We start from the raw sequence: 16,545 nt of genomic DNA on the forward strand, positions 1-16,545 counted from the left end.
TGTTGGCCAAGGATGGAATGTGCTTTCACTCAACCTGGGCATACCTGTCGTTAGTAGTTAATAACCACAAATGAGTAATCCAGTAATTGTGTTGGTATAATGTGCAAGCAACAAAGTGAGACTTGAAAAATGGTGATGAACTTGGCTAAACTTTGTAAGTTGTGTCAAATACCTTTTGCAGTGTGAGTGATGGTCATACATTACTTATTGCAGGTGCTACAGAACATCCTAGAAACAGAGCATGAATATTCTAAGGAGCTGCAGTCGATGCTTTCCACCTACCTGCGGCCACTGCAGACCAGCGAGAAGTAAGTTGGCCAGAGAGTGCATTGAGCACAGGCTGGTCCCCCTCAGTCTGCACTTGTGTTTGGGAAAAAGGGAGGTGGTGGGTAGAGGTCAGAGCACCAGGTTGCCATGGGCGCAGTACCGTGTTATTAGGTCATGGGAAGTTGGGACGTGTGTCAGGCCACTGACAGCTTTTGGTTTTTTTTGGCCTTAGGTTGAGTTCAGCAAACACTTCATTTTTAATGGGAAATCTAGAGGAAATATCTTCCTTCCAGCAAGTGCTTGTACAGTCCCTGGAAGAATGTACAAAGTAAGTAAACTGCTGAGAGCTTACAAATTTGTATGTGTTCAGTTGGTATGAAAGCATCAAGGTGAACATAACTTTAGAACTAACCAGTTCTGAAGATACAAGTTGGGTTATTTTTTTATTTTGGGGAGAATTTTGTAGTGAAAGCTGTGAGATAGACTGGCTGGTTTTTATGACAGGTTTTTTTTAGGCAGGGACAGACTTCGGGAGAAAGAGTGATGTTTTAAGCTGATGAGGAAGAGGATGTGGCATGGCTGATCAGGGGTAGAGTGACCCGTGGCTGACCTTTTTGTGTGCCAGGTTGTGGAGGGTGGCTTTTTCCAGTGTTGGCTTCTGTTTCTGCGTTAGTGTGGCCTGCGAAGAGCTGGTAGAAGGTAAATTGTCACGTGTGGGTAGCATGCCAAGGGCTTTTAGAAGTAACCACATGGTCACTTCCATATATGCTCTTTGTTTAGTTAGTTCCTAACATGGACTGGACACTAATCTCAGTGACCTATGGGGGGGGGTTAAGGTTGAAGACAAAATTGGACTAGAGTGCAAAGCCGGTGTCCTCTCTCTCCCCATAGTGGGAAGCACTGGTTCTTAGAGGATGCCCCTCCCCCTCAGGGTGTCTGGGCTGCTTGCAGCTCAGTCCTGGTGTTGAAGGCTCTCAGAGTTTGCCCTCCTGCTGGCCTGTAACATTGTTCCAGTTGACAGAATTTCTTCCTTGTGATTCACCTTACTCCTAATAGATGCATGAAGCACTTTTCATTTAGTACCAGTGACCCTGGCCTGAGAACATGGAGTGGGACTTGCCCACTGCTTCTACAGGACAATGAATTCTGGGCCAGAGAGGCAGCTCAGTGGGGAAAAATGGTTGCCACCTTGGTGGCAATGTGAATTCTATCCCCAGGAACTGCATGAACTGACTGCCACAAATGGTCTTCTGACCTCTCCATAAGGGCTGTGTGCACATACCCCTACACAAATGTAAAGACATTTTAAAAATTAATTCTGGGAATGTTATCATGTCTTAAAAGGTTTGAGATAAGCTTGGGATTCCTGTATTTTGTTATGAGAAACAGCTTACATTCTGTTAAAATAGAACCTTACAGACTGTTCACTTTGGGGATAATGTTACTTCACCAACATTTAGGGTGGTAGCAGTTCCTTGTTTCTTCATAGACAAAGGTTTCACAACACACCAGCTCATGTTCCTTACAGAATACAGGCTGCTGTTTGTTTGCTTAAATTTTGAGACAAGGCCCTAGAGTTAAAAGCACTGGCTGCTCTTGCAGAGGACCTGGGTTCAGTTTCCAGTACTCACATGGCAGCTCACAGCCATCTGTAACTCCAGTTCCAAGGTATCCAACACCATCTTTTTGGTCTCCACATGCACCAGTGGGGTGCACAGACATACGTGCCAGCAAAACAATCATACACATAAAATTAGAATTCAGAAGAGACAGACAAGTTCTTGACAGGCACCAGGCTGGCGCTGAGTTTTCTCTGTAGCCCAGCACACCTTTTGCTTGTGTTCCTCTTGCCTCTGTTTCTTTGGAGAGCGGGATCACAGATGTGTAGCATCAGGCCACAGTGAAACCTTGGTGCCACTACCTTAGGAAGGCAAGGCAGAGACTTGGGATAAGGTCCCAAGTCTGGTTTTGAGCTGTTTTTGTCTTGAGGCAGGGTGTCAAGCCTGCTGTTGGCTGGTCCTGAAGTGTGACCTAAGGCAGAGTGGCAGTAGATTCAGGGGAGATGTGGAGCACCCAACCGTGGGCTTCCTCAGCCTCGGGAAGAGATGCAGCAAGGTGACTATGGCTGTGGCTCATGCCCCTCCAGTTTCCTGGTCCTTGCCCCTCTTGAGAGGTGGTTGTGAAGCACAGCTGCCTTAGCGGAGGCAGCTGAGTCCACTGGTCTGTGAGGGAGATCTGCTTCCTGCAGCCTTGTCAGCACTGGGTCCCACTGCTCCCAGATGTTGTCTGTAGAAGTGCCTGTTGAAGTAAGGAGCTTCCCATCTTTTTTTTTTTTTCTCCTTGTTTTTCTCTTGTTGGACATACTTGTCAGGCAGGTGTCTGGCCGTTGAGTCAGTTGAAGGCAGAGAATGAATGAATTTCTTGAGTGATCTAATGAGTTGGGTTTGCTACCCAGGTTATTGTTTCAGGTCTTTAGTTTACTGTTCTCATTTATGTGTATGAGTGCTTTGCTTGCATGTATGTGTGTGTTCCAAGTGTGAGCCTGGTGCCAGTGGAGGTCAGAAGAGGCCGTCAGAGCCCCTGAAGCTGGAATTGCAGAGGTTTGTGAGCCTCCATATGGGTGGGTGGGTAGTAGGAACTGAACCATCTCAGGCGCATCCTCCTGATGTGTCTGTGGAACTGCCCAACCTCTTCTGATGGCTTGCGAACAAGAGTAAGGTTAAAAATACGCCTGCTGCTCCCCCACTGTCCAGATAGAGCCAGGGGTTGTCTGAGAGCAGAATGTTGATTAAAAATACATTGTCTTCCTCCCTTCTTGCAGAAAACCTAATTAAGATAGCCACATTTAAAACAAAAACAAAAACCTGGAAAGCTTGTGTGGTGGTGCACACCTTTAATCCCAGTGCTCTTGGAGGCAGAGGCAGGAGGATCTCTGTGAGTTTGAGGCCAGCCTGGTCTACAAAGTGAGTCTAGGACAGCCAAGGCCACACAGAAAAACCCTGTGACTAAAAACCTGGGGCTGGAGAAACAGCTCGGCAGTTATGAGCACTTGTTGCTCCCGTAGAGGGCCTGGGTTTGGTTCATGAGGGAAAAGCAGAACAAAGAGGATAGATACCCTGATGGGTAGCATGATCCAGCCTTCTTCCAGGGGTCCACGTGCCTCCTTTGTGGTCAGCCCTGCTGTCTTCCTCTGTTTGACCTTGTTTCTGAAGGCTTGTGTACTCTGGGCAGTTGGTCAGCACAGGCCTGAGTTCCCGCAAATAGGGTTGTACCGACTGAATGTTGCTGTGTTGAGTCTGTGGCACTGAGGGAACCTGGAGTGGCTTGGCCCTCTGTGAGGCTTGGTTCAGCTTCCGGTGGCTGTCTGTAGGATCTGACCTGAGCTGCAGTGCTGTCTGGGTTACTGTTTACCCCATGAAATATGGGAGGCACTTCCTGTATGGACACTGTCATCTTGCTTGGTCATTCTGCCCAATTTTATGATTATTTCTTTGATTTGCCTATATTTGTCTCTTTTCTATTTTGGAATTTTCATCAGGTGCACAGCAGTATACCTTGGTCATCTAGACTTCTTTGTTGTTGTTGTTTGAGACAGGGTTTCTCTGTGTAGCCTTGGCTATCCTAAACTCACTTTATATACCAGACTAGTCTCAAACTAGAATCCTTAAGACAGGCAAGGAAGTCAAGGAATGAAGTTCTAGAAATTTCCTAGAATAGAAAGCAGTCTAGATGACCAAGGTATGCTGAGCCCTTCTACATCAATCACTAATTAAGAAAATGCTCTGCACCCCAGCCCTGTGTCACAGTGTTCATGGAACTTGTCAGTTGTCTTAATTCTTAGATACAGTGTCTTTGTTTCTTTTCTCAGGAGCAGATTATAACTCAAATACGTTCTGTACATAATTTAGAATGCCTTCCCAAGGGAAGGTTGACACAGGAATTCAAACCTGGCAGGAGCCTGGAGGCAGGAGCTGACGCAGAGGCCATGGAGGGTGCTGCTCACTGGCTTGCTCCTCATGGCTTGCTCAGCTGCTTTCTTGTAGAACCCAGGGCCACCAGCCCAGGGATGGCTCCACCCGCATGGGCTGGGCCCTTCCCTATCAAGCACTAACCAAGAAGATGCTCTACGGGCCTTTCTGTAGCGCAGTCCTTTAGAGGTGTTTTGTCCATGAGGGTCTCTCCTCTCCACACAAATCATGCTTCAGCAGCAGTGACCATGGATCAAGACTCACTGATTTGACTTTGTTGAGGAGTTCTGGTGTTAGTAGTTTTGGTCCTATTTTTTCTGTGTAGTGTGCCCAGGGAGCAGCAAGTCCTCTTTCCTTTCAGTGTGCTAGGAATCGGTGGGCGTGGACTACTGGGGTAGAGGGAAGGTGGGGTATCCTCTCAGGCTCCCTGTCCGGGCCTACACTCGGGAGATAGGCAAAGCACCTCAAATTCCCAGTGACCCCTGCATGTGTCAAGTCTCAGCACTTGCTGTCTGCTCTTCATCTCCACAGCGGCTTCCACTGGCCTTTTGTTCTGGAGTTTGAGACTGGAGGTGGCTCATCTCTAGCCCTGGTCACCTGCAGTGAAACCTGTCTTTAGTACTTATACTTGTGCCACCTGGGTAGTTTTCTACATGGGTAGAAAACTTCCAGCTAGGTAGCCATGTTTGCTAACTTCCAGTTAGACAGCCATATGTAACTTAGAAGTTACAGCATTTGATGTACAGCATTTGAGGCTTCAGGACTTATTTTTTCCTCACCATACAGAGAACATGGGTTTAGCTAGGTTGGCCAGTCACTGTGGCATATCAGATGGCTGTCTGTGGCAGGTTAACCCCTCAGCCTGTAGGAGTAGACAGGGGCAGAAGGGCATGGGGAATGGGTAGAGGACAGCCTGGGGCATCTGCTGCTTGCTGTTTTTTCCTGTCTGATGGTGTCTGTATCTCACACCTACAGGTCTCCAGAGGCCCAGCAGAGAGTTGGTGGGTGCTTCCTGAGCCTGATGCCGCAGATGAGGACCCTGTACCTTGCTTACTGTGCCAACCACCCATCTGCTGTGAGCGTCCTCACAGAGCACAGGTTCGTTGGCCTGGGCCAGAGACATCTGGGCCAGAGGGGAAGGTGGGCAGCTCTGTACCTCTAGACACTGCATGGAGTAGTGTGCAAACTAAACAAGGATAGGCTTATCAAAATAAAGTCAGAGAATATCAGAATATTACATAATAACAAAATGAGTGCTCGAACATCTGTTAAGAACTCCAGAAGGCTGATCCACAGTGTGTTTGTGAAAAAAAGGGATTTGGGGGCTGTGTCTTGGTGTTAGGGTTCTGTCTCTGAAGAGACACCACAACCACAGCAACTCATATAAAGGAACTCATTTAATTGGGGCTGCTTTACAGTTCAGAGGCTTAGTCCATTGTGGTCACGTTGGGAAGCATGGTCATGCACAGACAAACATAACGAAGAGAGCTGAGATCCATGTCTGGATCCTCACGCAGCAGGAAGAGACACACTCAAGGATCTCCCTTGAGCTCCTCAAAGCCTGCCCTACCCACCTCCGCATGCCTTCCACTAGGCCTACTCCCACAAGGACACACCTCCAAAAATGTTGTGTCCTATGAGTCTTTGGGACTGTTTTGTAGCTAGAAGGGTGGTTCATTGGGTAACAGTGCCTGCTGTACAGCATGAGAGCTTGAGTCTGGACCCCAGCACCCCCATTGAAAATGCTGAATGTGGCCACGCGTGGAACCCCATTGAAGAGCCAGGAGGGTTGCTAGAGCCTACTGGCTGCTGGACTGGCTTTAGGTTAAATGAGAGGCTTTGTGTCACAGGATTATGGTGGAGAGTGACATAGCAGGACACCCAACATCCTTCCCTTGCTTGTTAATGTATGCCCTCAGGTGCAGACATGGGTGTGTATCAGGCGTGCACGTGTGTGTGTGTGTGTGTGTGTGTGTGTGTGTGTGTGTGTTCAGAGGATCCCTCTGAACACTTTTTTAGTCTGAGAGCTTTGGTGGGGAGCTGGTGTTTAGGAAGTTGCTGTGAGCTACGTGTGGCTTCAGGTCGTTGTCGGGTGCGAGTGAAGAAGCAGGTATTTAAGTGAGGATCGTTGGCAGTCAGGACACTCAGCTGTAGACCATCAGCCTTTGCCTTCCTCCCGAAACAAAATCACTGTGCAGATTTCACTTGTTGCATACAGTGCTGGCCGTTTCCTGGGCGTTGGGGGAGATTGCTGGCTTGCTTCAGGTACTTTGTGGTCCCGTTATGATGAGTGCAGGGAACTGTGAGCCACCATCATACCAGTGACTGAGCAAATGTCTGTTGAGCTCAGGAGCGGCTTCTGAGGGTAACAGGGACCATGTTTTTTATTAACATGCCAATTTTATTATTATTAGAAGAAATCAGCTGCTTTTATAAAAAGTTCAGTATTGTTCAAAGCTACTAGTAGAAAAGTGTTCATCAGCATCAAGATTCTTGGTCATTGTGCTTTTTATTTTAGTAACTTTAGTGTATTCTTAACTGAACATCTGATGTAAAGCTAATGGGACAGGTACACACCTTGGGTGAGCTGGCCTTGTCGCCAACCAGAAAAGCAGCAGAGGCTGGAGTAGAGCATAGAGGACCTGTGTGCGTTGCACACAGAAGGGCAGACACAGTGAGGGCTCATTAGTTTGTTGGGCCTCAGTAAGGAAAGTAAGTGACCCTGGCCATTTTCTGCTTCTTGGTGCCTCATGTGCAAGAACCCACAGTGTGGCTGACTCCGTGTTTAACACCTGCAGTTCTGTGTGGAAGTGGTAGTCTTGGGCCACTGTACAGGGAAAGGGGCTTCACAGTCAGAGAGGAAGTGGAAGCCAGCACCTTGGCACATCCGTCTTTCTCTCTGGGATGGGACTGGCTCAGCCTCTTACTCTCCTTAGCATAAAGCTTATATTTAGTTACTTTAGATTGACTCCTTGAGCTTACAAGTTACGAACTTTTATAAAAACACAGGTACTGAGTTTGTGTCTCTAATTATTGTTTAGGTATTGATGTAGTAAAAAAGGAGATAAAGATGTCTCCTTGTATTTGCCCCCTCCCCGCCCCTGACACACACATGCACACAGAGAGACTGAGAGAGATAGTGGCAAGGTGGACAGTCCTGGGCAGAGTCTAACTTCCTTCTCGTGGGAGGGAGTCAGTTAAAGCAGCAGAGCTGAGGAGAAATGCCCACGCACGGTGCGTTTCACCTCCACTCTGCTATTACCCCAGTGACTATTTGAGTCCTGTCGGAAAGGCAAGCACAACATCTCAAAATAACCAGGGGGAAGGACACAGATGAGGTATTATGTGGGGAGTGTCCCGGTTCCCTGCTCGACGTGGCATGCTGAGTGTGGAGTAGGGACCTTAGGGCCTCCTCTGAACGGCCAGGAGCAACTGGGTGTGGGATCCTGAGCCCTAAAGAGGAGAGTCCTGAGGTAGCCAATAGAGCAGGATGTGGTGTTTGTGTGCTCTTCTGAGGTTCCTGCGCTGTGAGGGTTCCCTCTCAGCCTGCCATGGATCCCATCCGTCTCCTGAGGTGTAAGTTGGTGCTTTGAGCCATGAGTTCTCCGTGTCTGCTCACTCCTTCAGGACTGCTGTCTGTGCTGAGAGGCTGGGCTGTCAGCCTTGACTGCTTTCCTGTGGCTCTGATGGCCAGCCAGCTGCCATGCCGTGCACGGCCAGGAGATTCTGCTAGCCTGAGCCCAGCTTTTGAGTTTCTGAGTAAGGTAGTTTATTCAAGCCTGAAAGCCTTGCTTTTGCAAGCTGGAGTGCAGCTCAGTGGTGGCAAGGCTTGCCTACAGCATGCAAGCCCTGGATTCAGTTGTGTTCTGCATTCTTAGGTGGAGAGTGTTCCGCCCTGAGCAGATCTTCAGATGGGAGTGCAGCTGCTAGCATTGTGGGACTCTACCCCAGGGCACCTTCCTTTTGTTGTGTTCAGAGTGGACATGTGGTCGCAGAGGGCTCCTGTCTGTACGTTATTCTGTAAGAACGGATTTTCCACTGGTTTGTTTGCTTTTTAAAAGTTTTTCTTTTTTTCTTTATTTATTATGTATACATTGTTCTGCCTGCATGTCAGAAGAGGGTACCAGGTCTCACTCTAGATGCCTGTGACCCACCACGTGGGTGCTGGGAATTGAACTTGGGTCCTCTGGAAGAGCAGGCAGTGCTCTTACCCTCTAAGCCATCTTGCCAGCTTTGGTTTGTTACTTTTGCTTTGTTACTTTATAGTGCCCTGAATCAATGAAAACTAAGACTAAAGAACTGCTGGTCTATCAAAATAGCTATAATGAATTGTTTTTATTTAATTATGGTATTAAGAAACACCAAGATGAAGCTGCCTAGGAAGTTCTGTGCTTTCTTTGTTATGGACATCTTTCCTGACACCAGAAGAATGCCCTGTGTAGACCCCATGTACTGACTCTGGCTGTTAAATTTCCCCTTGTTCCCTGAGGACTTCTGAGCAGGGGCTGCCGTGAGTTCCCTGCAATGACTGTTGTGACATCTCCCCAAGCCTGGAATACCTTAATGTCTGGGATCCACTTTCCCTTGGGTGGCTTCTTTGAAAGGGGAAAGCATCTGCGATAGAAAGGGGGCTTGACGGGGCTGCTCATTTCAGAGAAGCTTGGTGGCATGAGTATCTCTCGCCTCACCCGGCGGCATTAGGATGGGTGAATGGGGTGGAGAGAGTGTTGTTAGCAGGGCTCTAAACCTAAAACAAGCTCCACAGCTGAGCCGTGAGAAAAAACTGCCCTCAGTAGAGGGTTTAGTGGGAATGAGGACCCTGAAACAAAGGAAACATTAAACTGAGTAGTGAAAACGATTAGGAAAAGGGTGGAGTGTTGAAGATTTTAATGCTCTCTGACTTTCGGGCGTGATCTGTGACCTCCTCCCCACAGCAGAGCCTGTGTGCCTGGCCCTGCTCTTCGTGGGCCTACCCTGCTCTGCGCAGGCCTGCACTGCTCCTACTGACTGGTCAGTTCAGCTCTCAGGCACACCTCACATTAGTGTGTCTGCAGCTCTTACCAGCCTACTCTCTGGAGACCTTGGAGAGTTTGTGAAGGTCTCCATGAAACCAGCATGCCCAGGGCGCTTGGTCAGTGGGATTGAGGAAAGAGGTGCACTTAGTGCGAGTGGTTTTGGGTACTTTTCACATTGCATGGTAACCAGCGCATCTGGGGGTGTAATGCTGCGGCTATCGCAGTAGGCCATTTTGTCTTAGAAGAAACTGGCTCTGAAACAGAGCTGTGTCCTATGTCCCTAACCGGAGCCTCTTCTCTCTCCCACCCTGCCCTGCTGCCCAGTGAGGAATTGGGAGAATTCATGGAAACAAAAGGTGCCAGCAGCCCTGGGATCCTGGTGCTGACCACCGGCCTGAGCAAGCCCTTCATGCGCCTGGACAAGTACCCTACGCTGCTGAAGGAGCTGGAGAGACACATGGAGGTGCAGCTGCTCCCTGGCCTGAGGCTCTGAGCCGTCCTTGACAGACCTCATGTCTGTGAAACCATCCCAAAGTTCATCCGGAGTTTGTAACTTAGTGGTTTTCAGAGAGACTGCCTTAAGCATCGAGGGTTTCTCCTCCTCTGGCCCTCAGAGAAAGTATCTGTCCTTTTACTTCCTTGTGTGCACATCTGCCCACCAACGGCTCCAAAAAGCTACAAAGCATAATTTTCAAGTAGTGTTGGGTGTCCTGTCCGCATTTTGTTAGAAGCGGTAGGAGCCCGAGCTGCAGATTAATGGCAGAGCATTTATTGCAGTCTGGGGCAACAGCTCGCAGAGCTGCCGGGTTGCTTATTCCCAGGCTTGGGCATGTCTGCGGACCTTCTTCACAACTGTTGATCTCTGCCTTCTAGGGAAGAATAGTCAAGAGATGGCTGTAAGCTGGCACGTGACCATGTTCTCATGAGGCTTTAGTTACAGAACAGCGTAGCTTGCTGACCCTTCCTGGCAGTTTTGTTCCACGTTAATTTTTCTCAAGTATTTTGGCACCATGGTTCTTTAAAAGATAAGCAGCCCTCAAATGCTGAGAAGCTAATGGCTGAACAGTATCAAGAGGTTTTAGGCTAGTCTTCAGGCTGCTTTCTGTGTGAAAGTTAATCCTGTCTCTCTTTATCCAAAGGATTATCATCCTGATAGACAAGATATTCAGAAATCGATGACTGCCTTCAAGAACCTTTCCGTAAGTGATTTCGCTTACTACAGTTTCTCTCGGACGGTATCATGACAAATGCGTGTTGGATTGACATCCACTGGAAAAGCCACACAGTGTACCAGTCACCAGTGTGACTTGAGTGCAGTGTTTACTGAGGTGTAGTAAAGGACACAAACACAACATTCCAGGCCCAGGAAGTCCTGCCCACTTGAATGCACTGTGGGCACCACAGCCAGAAGTGGGTGATTGCAATTCAGAAAATGCACAGTGTAGCTCATGCTGGAGATGTCGTGAAGCCTTTTGACTCCTCGCCTCCAAGTCCAGGGCTCTTGATCGATATTCAGGGCACGGGCCCTCACTTGTCATGGTGGCCAGCTGTGACTTCAACATGTTTCTATGTGTAGTACATGCTCCTTCCTCGTCTCAGGCTCCTCTGCTGGCAGGCACAGCAGAAGGAAGTGTTCTTAGGTCCGCTGTCCATTGCTTGTCCTGACACTGGCAGCATGCCCGTGTAGCTTAAGGTGTCAGAGCGTGTGCGTCTGTCTCCTTGGCTTGAGTCCCCTCACTCTGTGTAGTTAAGCAAGTCCTTCAGCTGGTATAAAAGAGCATGGTTATCCAAGCAAAAGCAGTATGAAAAAAAGATTCTGGAAGCTTTTGTCTCTGAAAACAGTTGTATTCTGTGTCCCACAGGCCCAGTGTCAAGAAGTACGAAAAAGGAAGGAGCTGGAGCTGCAGATTCTGACGGAGCCCATCCGGAGCTGGGAGGGGGATGACATAAAGACCCTGGGCAGCGTTACGTACATGTCCCAAGTCACGATTCAGTGTGCAGGAAATGAGGTACGGGCCCACTCCTAAGGTTTTGCATTCCAGGTCTAGAGGAATAGGGTGAGCTGCTGACAGTGTGTAGGAGTCGCATATTTGGGGTCCACTTTTTATCCTTGACAGGCATGGAGGGCTTGTGGTGTGGGCAGAGAGCTCAGAGCACATGGCTTATGGCCAGTTCACATCCACCCAGAATCAGCTTGTTCCAGAGGCCCATGAACCGAGAGGCCATCTATCCAAGACTGGAGGCAGCCAGCATATGTTTCATCATACCCAGGCTCTTCTAGAGACACTTGCCGGCCTGCCTTCTCATCAGAGTGCGCTTTCAGGAGCCTCATGTTGATGGCTCTGGCCGGTGTGTGCTGCCTGCTTGTGGGGGGTCGCAGGCCTGCTGATGGTGTGTTAGTGTCATCCCTCCACAGTGAGCGCTAGCTGTGGATGGCTGCTCGTCCTGGGAGGTAGTCCATTCGATGGGGGAGCACTCTGTCGAGCTTCACCTTCCCCACACACTGCCATTTGGACAGAGAACACACAGAGCTTGTCCTGAGTGTCCTGACCACATGATAGTGTGGACACTGTAAGAAATTGTCATGTTCGTTTTTTTTTACCACACTGATATGCAACATTCAGATCGTTCAAGAATTTGTTCCTTAAATGATTTCATATGTGTAGGTGTTCGTCTGTGTGCATGCTTTTCTACAAGGTGCATGCGGTGCCACAGAGGCCAGCAGAGCGTGTCCGATCTCCCTGGAGATGGAGTTGCAGACAGGCATGAGCTGCTGTTTTGAGTGCTGGCAATTAAACCTGGGTCCTGTGGACGAACAGCCAGTGTTCTTAAACCACAGGGCCATCTCTAGCCCCTTAACTAAGTGATGTTTAACTTCTGTTTTAGATAACTATGCAGGATTTCCCAGAATGCTAAGGCTCCATGACAACGGTGGGTATTACCCCAGAGACAGTCAGAGCTGCCATGCCCTTGAAAACAGGAGGAGATCTGCTAGCGCCCCCAGCCTGTGTGCCTCCAGGAGAACATGATGGGTTGTTTGAGCAGCTTCGTTAGGATACTGACTCCCCGCCTCCTAGCCCTGCAACCCTTTGAATGGGTGTGCATCATGAAGAACACGCTTGGGAGAGTTGTTTACTGTACCTGCCACATCTAAAGGCAGCAGCTCAGATACACATTTTTCTGTCTCTAAATTCTTGGGACTTTAGTCTCTTAGATGTGTGTGTTTTCTGCGGCTTTTGTTACCATGAAGCAAATGAGTATTTTTAAGTTTTGGATGTAAACTGTAGCATACTTACCAGGAGAGCAGCATTTACTTAACATTTTATCCTATTTTTCTTGTGGCTTGAAGAATCTACTTGTCCCCATCCTTCAGTAAAATTGTCTAAGTTCTTTTTCTCTGGGCCATGAACAGAAAGTTACCAAGTGGTATTCAAAGATACTCTACACAGGGATGGAAAGAGGGCTCAGTGGTTAGGGACCCTGGTTGTCCTTACTGGGGACCTGGGTTTGATGCACAGCACACACATGGCAGCTCACAACCACCTGTAACTCCAGTTCCAGGGAGCCCCATGCCGTGTTGTGGCCTCTCTGGGCTCTGTACCCATGAGGTGCACAGACATACATGCAGGAAGACCTTCAGACACAAATAATGGCGAGAAATAAGCCTTGAAACTCATTGATTCATTCACTCCTTCATTTATCAAGACAGGCTCTCTGCTGCGTTACTCTGTTGTAGAAATCAGTGTGTAGGCCATGCTGGCCTAGAGTACCCAGAGCTCTGCCTCCCAAGTGTTGGGATTAAAGGTGTGTGCCACCACAGCTGGCTAAATAAACTTTTTATTTTAAAGGTGTCTTATATGACTCACGTTTCTTGAGTCATGTAGGTACTTTGTGTTTTAAAAAATCTAATGGTCTTTGGTTATTTTTTATTGGTAATGATTATCTGGCTGTTAAGGTTTAATGCAGACCATGCTAGTGTTTAATATAGACTGGGTTATAGTCTTTTGGCATTTAGTACTGCCTGTATAGTTTGGTAGAAATCTCAAGTAGGAAATATGGTATGAAATTCCATAGCGTCTTTTATAAAGGTTTGTGTACACACTTGTGAACAGATTCTTTTTAATATTAGGAAAAGAACGAGAGGTATCTCCTGCTCTTCCCAAACCTCCTGCTTATGTTGTCTGCCAGTCCCAGGATGAGTGGTTTCATCTATCAGGTAAAGACACTGAATTTGTGTTTGTGTCTGTGGTGGGTGTGAGAATTGTTTTCAGGAATTTATGTGTTAATATTGAACACACCTGAGTATTTGCTGTGTGGCACTAGGTCATGACTGTGTGCTCTTACCTGTGTGTGCACTACTGTTGCGTCTTTCGCTGTGACTGGAAGGAAGTGAAGAGCCCGTGTCAGTGTTTCTCACTCTCTGCGTTGTCCCCTGCAAAGCACATTGCTTCTCTGGGGCTTTCATGTTCTGTTCTGAGCCACAGAAGTCCAGCGAGGTGCGGTGAGCTAAGATCTGTTGTAAGGGGTAGGACTTCTCAATACACTGAGCTTGTAACCTTTCAGTGACATCATTTAATGTGTGAGATTTTAATCATTTCTTTGAGAAAATTTGAGAGCTGGTTGTATGAGACAGGGTGAGGGACTTTTCTGTTGCCGTAGGGACTAGTGGTGGGGGCATTACGTAGGGCCTGAGAGGTGCCCTCAGTGTCTTGTCTGGAGGACTGGCCAGCCTCTACATACTGCACTAATGGAATAGTTGCTTTGGATTGCTGTTTATACACCATAACCAGAAGAAACGTGAGGAGGCAAGGGTTTGTTTTGCTTACATGTGTAGATCACAGCCCATCATTGAGGAAAGTCAGGGCAGGTCAAGCTGGAGCAGAGGAATGCTGCTTGCTGCCTTTCTTAGACTTCACAGCCTCCTACTCAGGGATAGCACTTTCCGTAGTGGCTTGGGCTCCTGCATCAACCACTGATTAAGAAAGGCCCAGCCGGCAGCCTTGCCTGTGGGCCACTGGGAGGCTGACAGTCCCTCTGTTGAGGAAAACCTGTCAGCACAAGACCTGTCTCCTGCCTGATGGTAAAATCTGTCCTCTGGCTAAGTTGTTTCCTGGGCCCTAAGCACTCACAGACTTGTAAAGATGTAGCCTTTGGCCACCAGGTGTCACAGTTTTTGTAGCCTGAGAAAAAGTGTTGAGTGCTGAATTGTGCTGTTTAAAGGAGCTTTGTCCATTCTGTTTTTTCTTGGCTGGCATCTGCTTCATTGTGAATCCGTCTTATTTTTACAGGCAGGGTCACGGCCACTGTGCACCCCTGTGGCTTCTGTCTGACATTGCCGTACACTTAATTTTTGTGTGACAGTACAATGTGCTAGTCTGAGTATATGTCCTTGTCTCAGTTTCTCATCAGTTGGGCCTTCAGGCTCTTAGCTCCCTCTTCTCTCTGTGGCACTGGGCACTCTAGCTGTGTCTTGTCTTCTGTCCACAGATTTCACCACTGGTGAAAGTCCTGCCTTGCTTCATTCTCTGCCACGGGCCAGTTTTGGGCTCTGTGGCTTGATGTTATTTAAGATGGTAGCTTTTCTGTGCATTAATTTTGCTCCTCGTGTAAAGTCCCTCCTTATTAGAACAGCATTAACTGTTGGGGTCTTTCCAGGGAAAACTGCCAACGACAGGCATGACAGTCACAAAGCTTGAGGACAGTGAGAACCACAGGAATGCCTTTGAAATATCAGGTAATGGTGTCCAGGCTTGTGCACGTGCCACCATGATGAGGATCGGCATCCTGTCCTCTAGCGGTTGATCCTTATGTGCTTCCGGAGGCCTCGCGGGTTCTGGGTGTGCACATGTGCTTGTATGCACTTACTGTATTCCCTCCTCTTCCTCCCTAGGGAGCATGATCGAGCGGATTCTGGTGTCGTGCAACAACCAGCAGGACCTGCACGAGTGGGTGGAACACCTGCAGAAGCAGACGAAGGTCACATCTGCAGGCAACCCCACCGTCAAGCCCCACTCCGTGCCATCACACACAGTAAGGCCACATGCTTCCTTTCCTGGCTCTCACAGCAGTGGCCCGAGTTGGCCATTCATGGATGCAGGGTTCTAAACCCTTGCCTCCTGCTTCTGCACGTGTCAGCACGGAGCAAAGTGCCCCAGACTTTTTGTGTCTACTCTCAAGCTCAGTGGCGCTCAGAGCTACTCAGAGGGTTCCCACTGCACCCCAGAAGCCACTAGCCTGGAAGTGGTTTTCTGAGAATTTTAAACTCCACAAAGGAGAGGTGATGGTGGTGTTGAAAGGCATTACACACCTTCAGAAATGACGGGGTTGGGCCTGGGGCCTAATGGGTAGAGGTCTTCCTTAGCACAGAGCTCGGGCCTCCCTGTCTGAGCTGGGTAGAGTGGCACACACCTGCATCCCGGCATTGGGAGTTAGGCCAGAGAACATGAAGTTCCAGGTCACCCTGTATGCGGTGGCCAGTCTGGCTTACCTGAGAACCTGACTCCAAACAGAAACAGAACCAACACAACAAAACAGAAACATTTACTTTTCACCTAATAAAAAACTCAGTGGCACTGTGGTTTTCTTAGTGATATAAATTTCAAAATAGGTCAACATTGGTATTTAAACTAAGACGTAGACATTTTTGCTTGAGAAGTTGGTGTTATTTTAAAATTTAACCATTTTTATTGAAAGACTAAGCGAACCTTTTAGAAATGAACCTTGCATCATTCATGTTTTGGGTATTTCTCCCTTCTCTGTATGACTCTTGGAATAGTTTCTGTCATGCAGTTCAGTTTTTCCATCAGTGCCTTCATGGAGAGGGTCACCAAGGTCACCTAAGATCCTGTCTGTACCACGCGGTTTTCTTTCCACTCTTGGTCTCATGTCAGGGTGCAGTTTTCTGGCTTGCTGTGCTGTCTCAGCAGTTGGGGCCTCAGTTGCCTTGCTGTGTTGGCCAGCTCTGCAGTCTACTCAGCTGTGCTTCGTAACTTATCCTTACTTCAGAAGGTCCTGAAGGAAAGGCTGGGTGTTTGGCTCAGTGGTAGAGCATTTACCTAATGTGCAAGGTGCCACAAACAAGAAACAAAACCTAAAACAAAAAGTTTATCTACGACAGAGGCTGACAAGTGAGGGTGCACAGAATAGCCTGAGGCCAGGCTTCCCACGCCTGTGACATAGACGCGCTGTACAAGTGGGCCTGGCGCCTCAGTGCTTAGTGGAAGTCAGAAACTGCCCTGCCAGGCCCAGCTGTGGAGTCCTGGTGTGGAGAAGGCACTGTACCTCATGTGCTAAAA

General features: G+C 48.3%; 1 protein-coding gene across 8 annotated transcripts in view; it reads left to right on the plus strand.

The window, feature by feature from the left end:
• Positions 1 to 16,545, plus strand: part of Arhgef7 (Rho guanine nucleotide exchange factor 7) — a 107,632-nt gene that overhangs the window by 72,770 nt on the left and 18,317 nt on the right. For all 8 annotated transcript variants that reach the window (XR_009591286.1, XM_060381375.1, XM_021637526.2 and 5 more), the window contains 9 exons: positions 214 to 308; positions 500 to 595; positions 5,211 to 5,333; positions 9,575 to 9,713; positions 10,390 to 10,449; positions 11,113 to 11,259; positions 13,380 to 13,466; positions 14,906 to 14,984; positions 15,141 to 15,280. Coding sequence is in view for 7 of the 8 variants with exons in the window: in XM_060381375.1 (XP_060237358.1) it covers positions 214 to 308; positions 500 to 595; positions 5,211 to 5,333; positions 9,575 to 9,713; positions 10,390 to 10,449; positions 11,113 to 11,259; positions 13,380 to 13,466; positions 14,906 to 14,984; positions 15,141 to 15,280 (966 nt within the window). In the remaining variant the exon portion in view is untranslated. The remainder of the gene's footprint in view (positions 1 to 213; positions 309 to 499; positions 596 to 5,210; positions 5,334 to 9,574; positions 9,714 to 10,389; positions 10,450 to 11,112; positions 11,260 to 13,379; positions 13,467 to 14,905; positions 14,985 to 15,140; positions 15,281 to 16,545) is intronic.

This window comes from Meriones unguiculatus, chromosome 4, assembly GCF_030254825.1.
Source record: "Meriones unguiculatus strain TT.TT164.6M chromosome 4, Bangor_MerUng_6.1, whole genome shotgun sequence".
NCBI classification, from domain to species: domain Eukaryota; kingdom Metazoa; phylum Chordata; class Mammalia; order Rodentia; family Muridae; genus Meriones; species Meriones unguiculatus.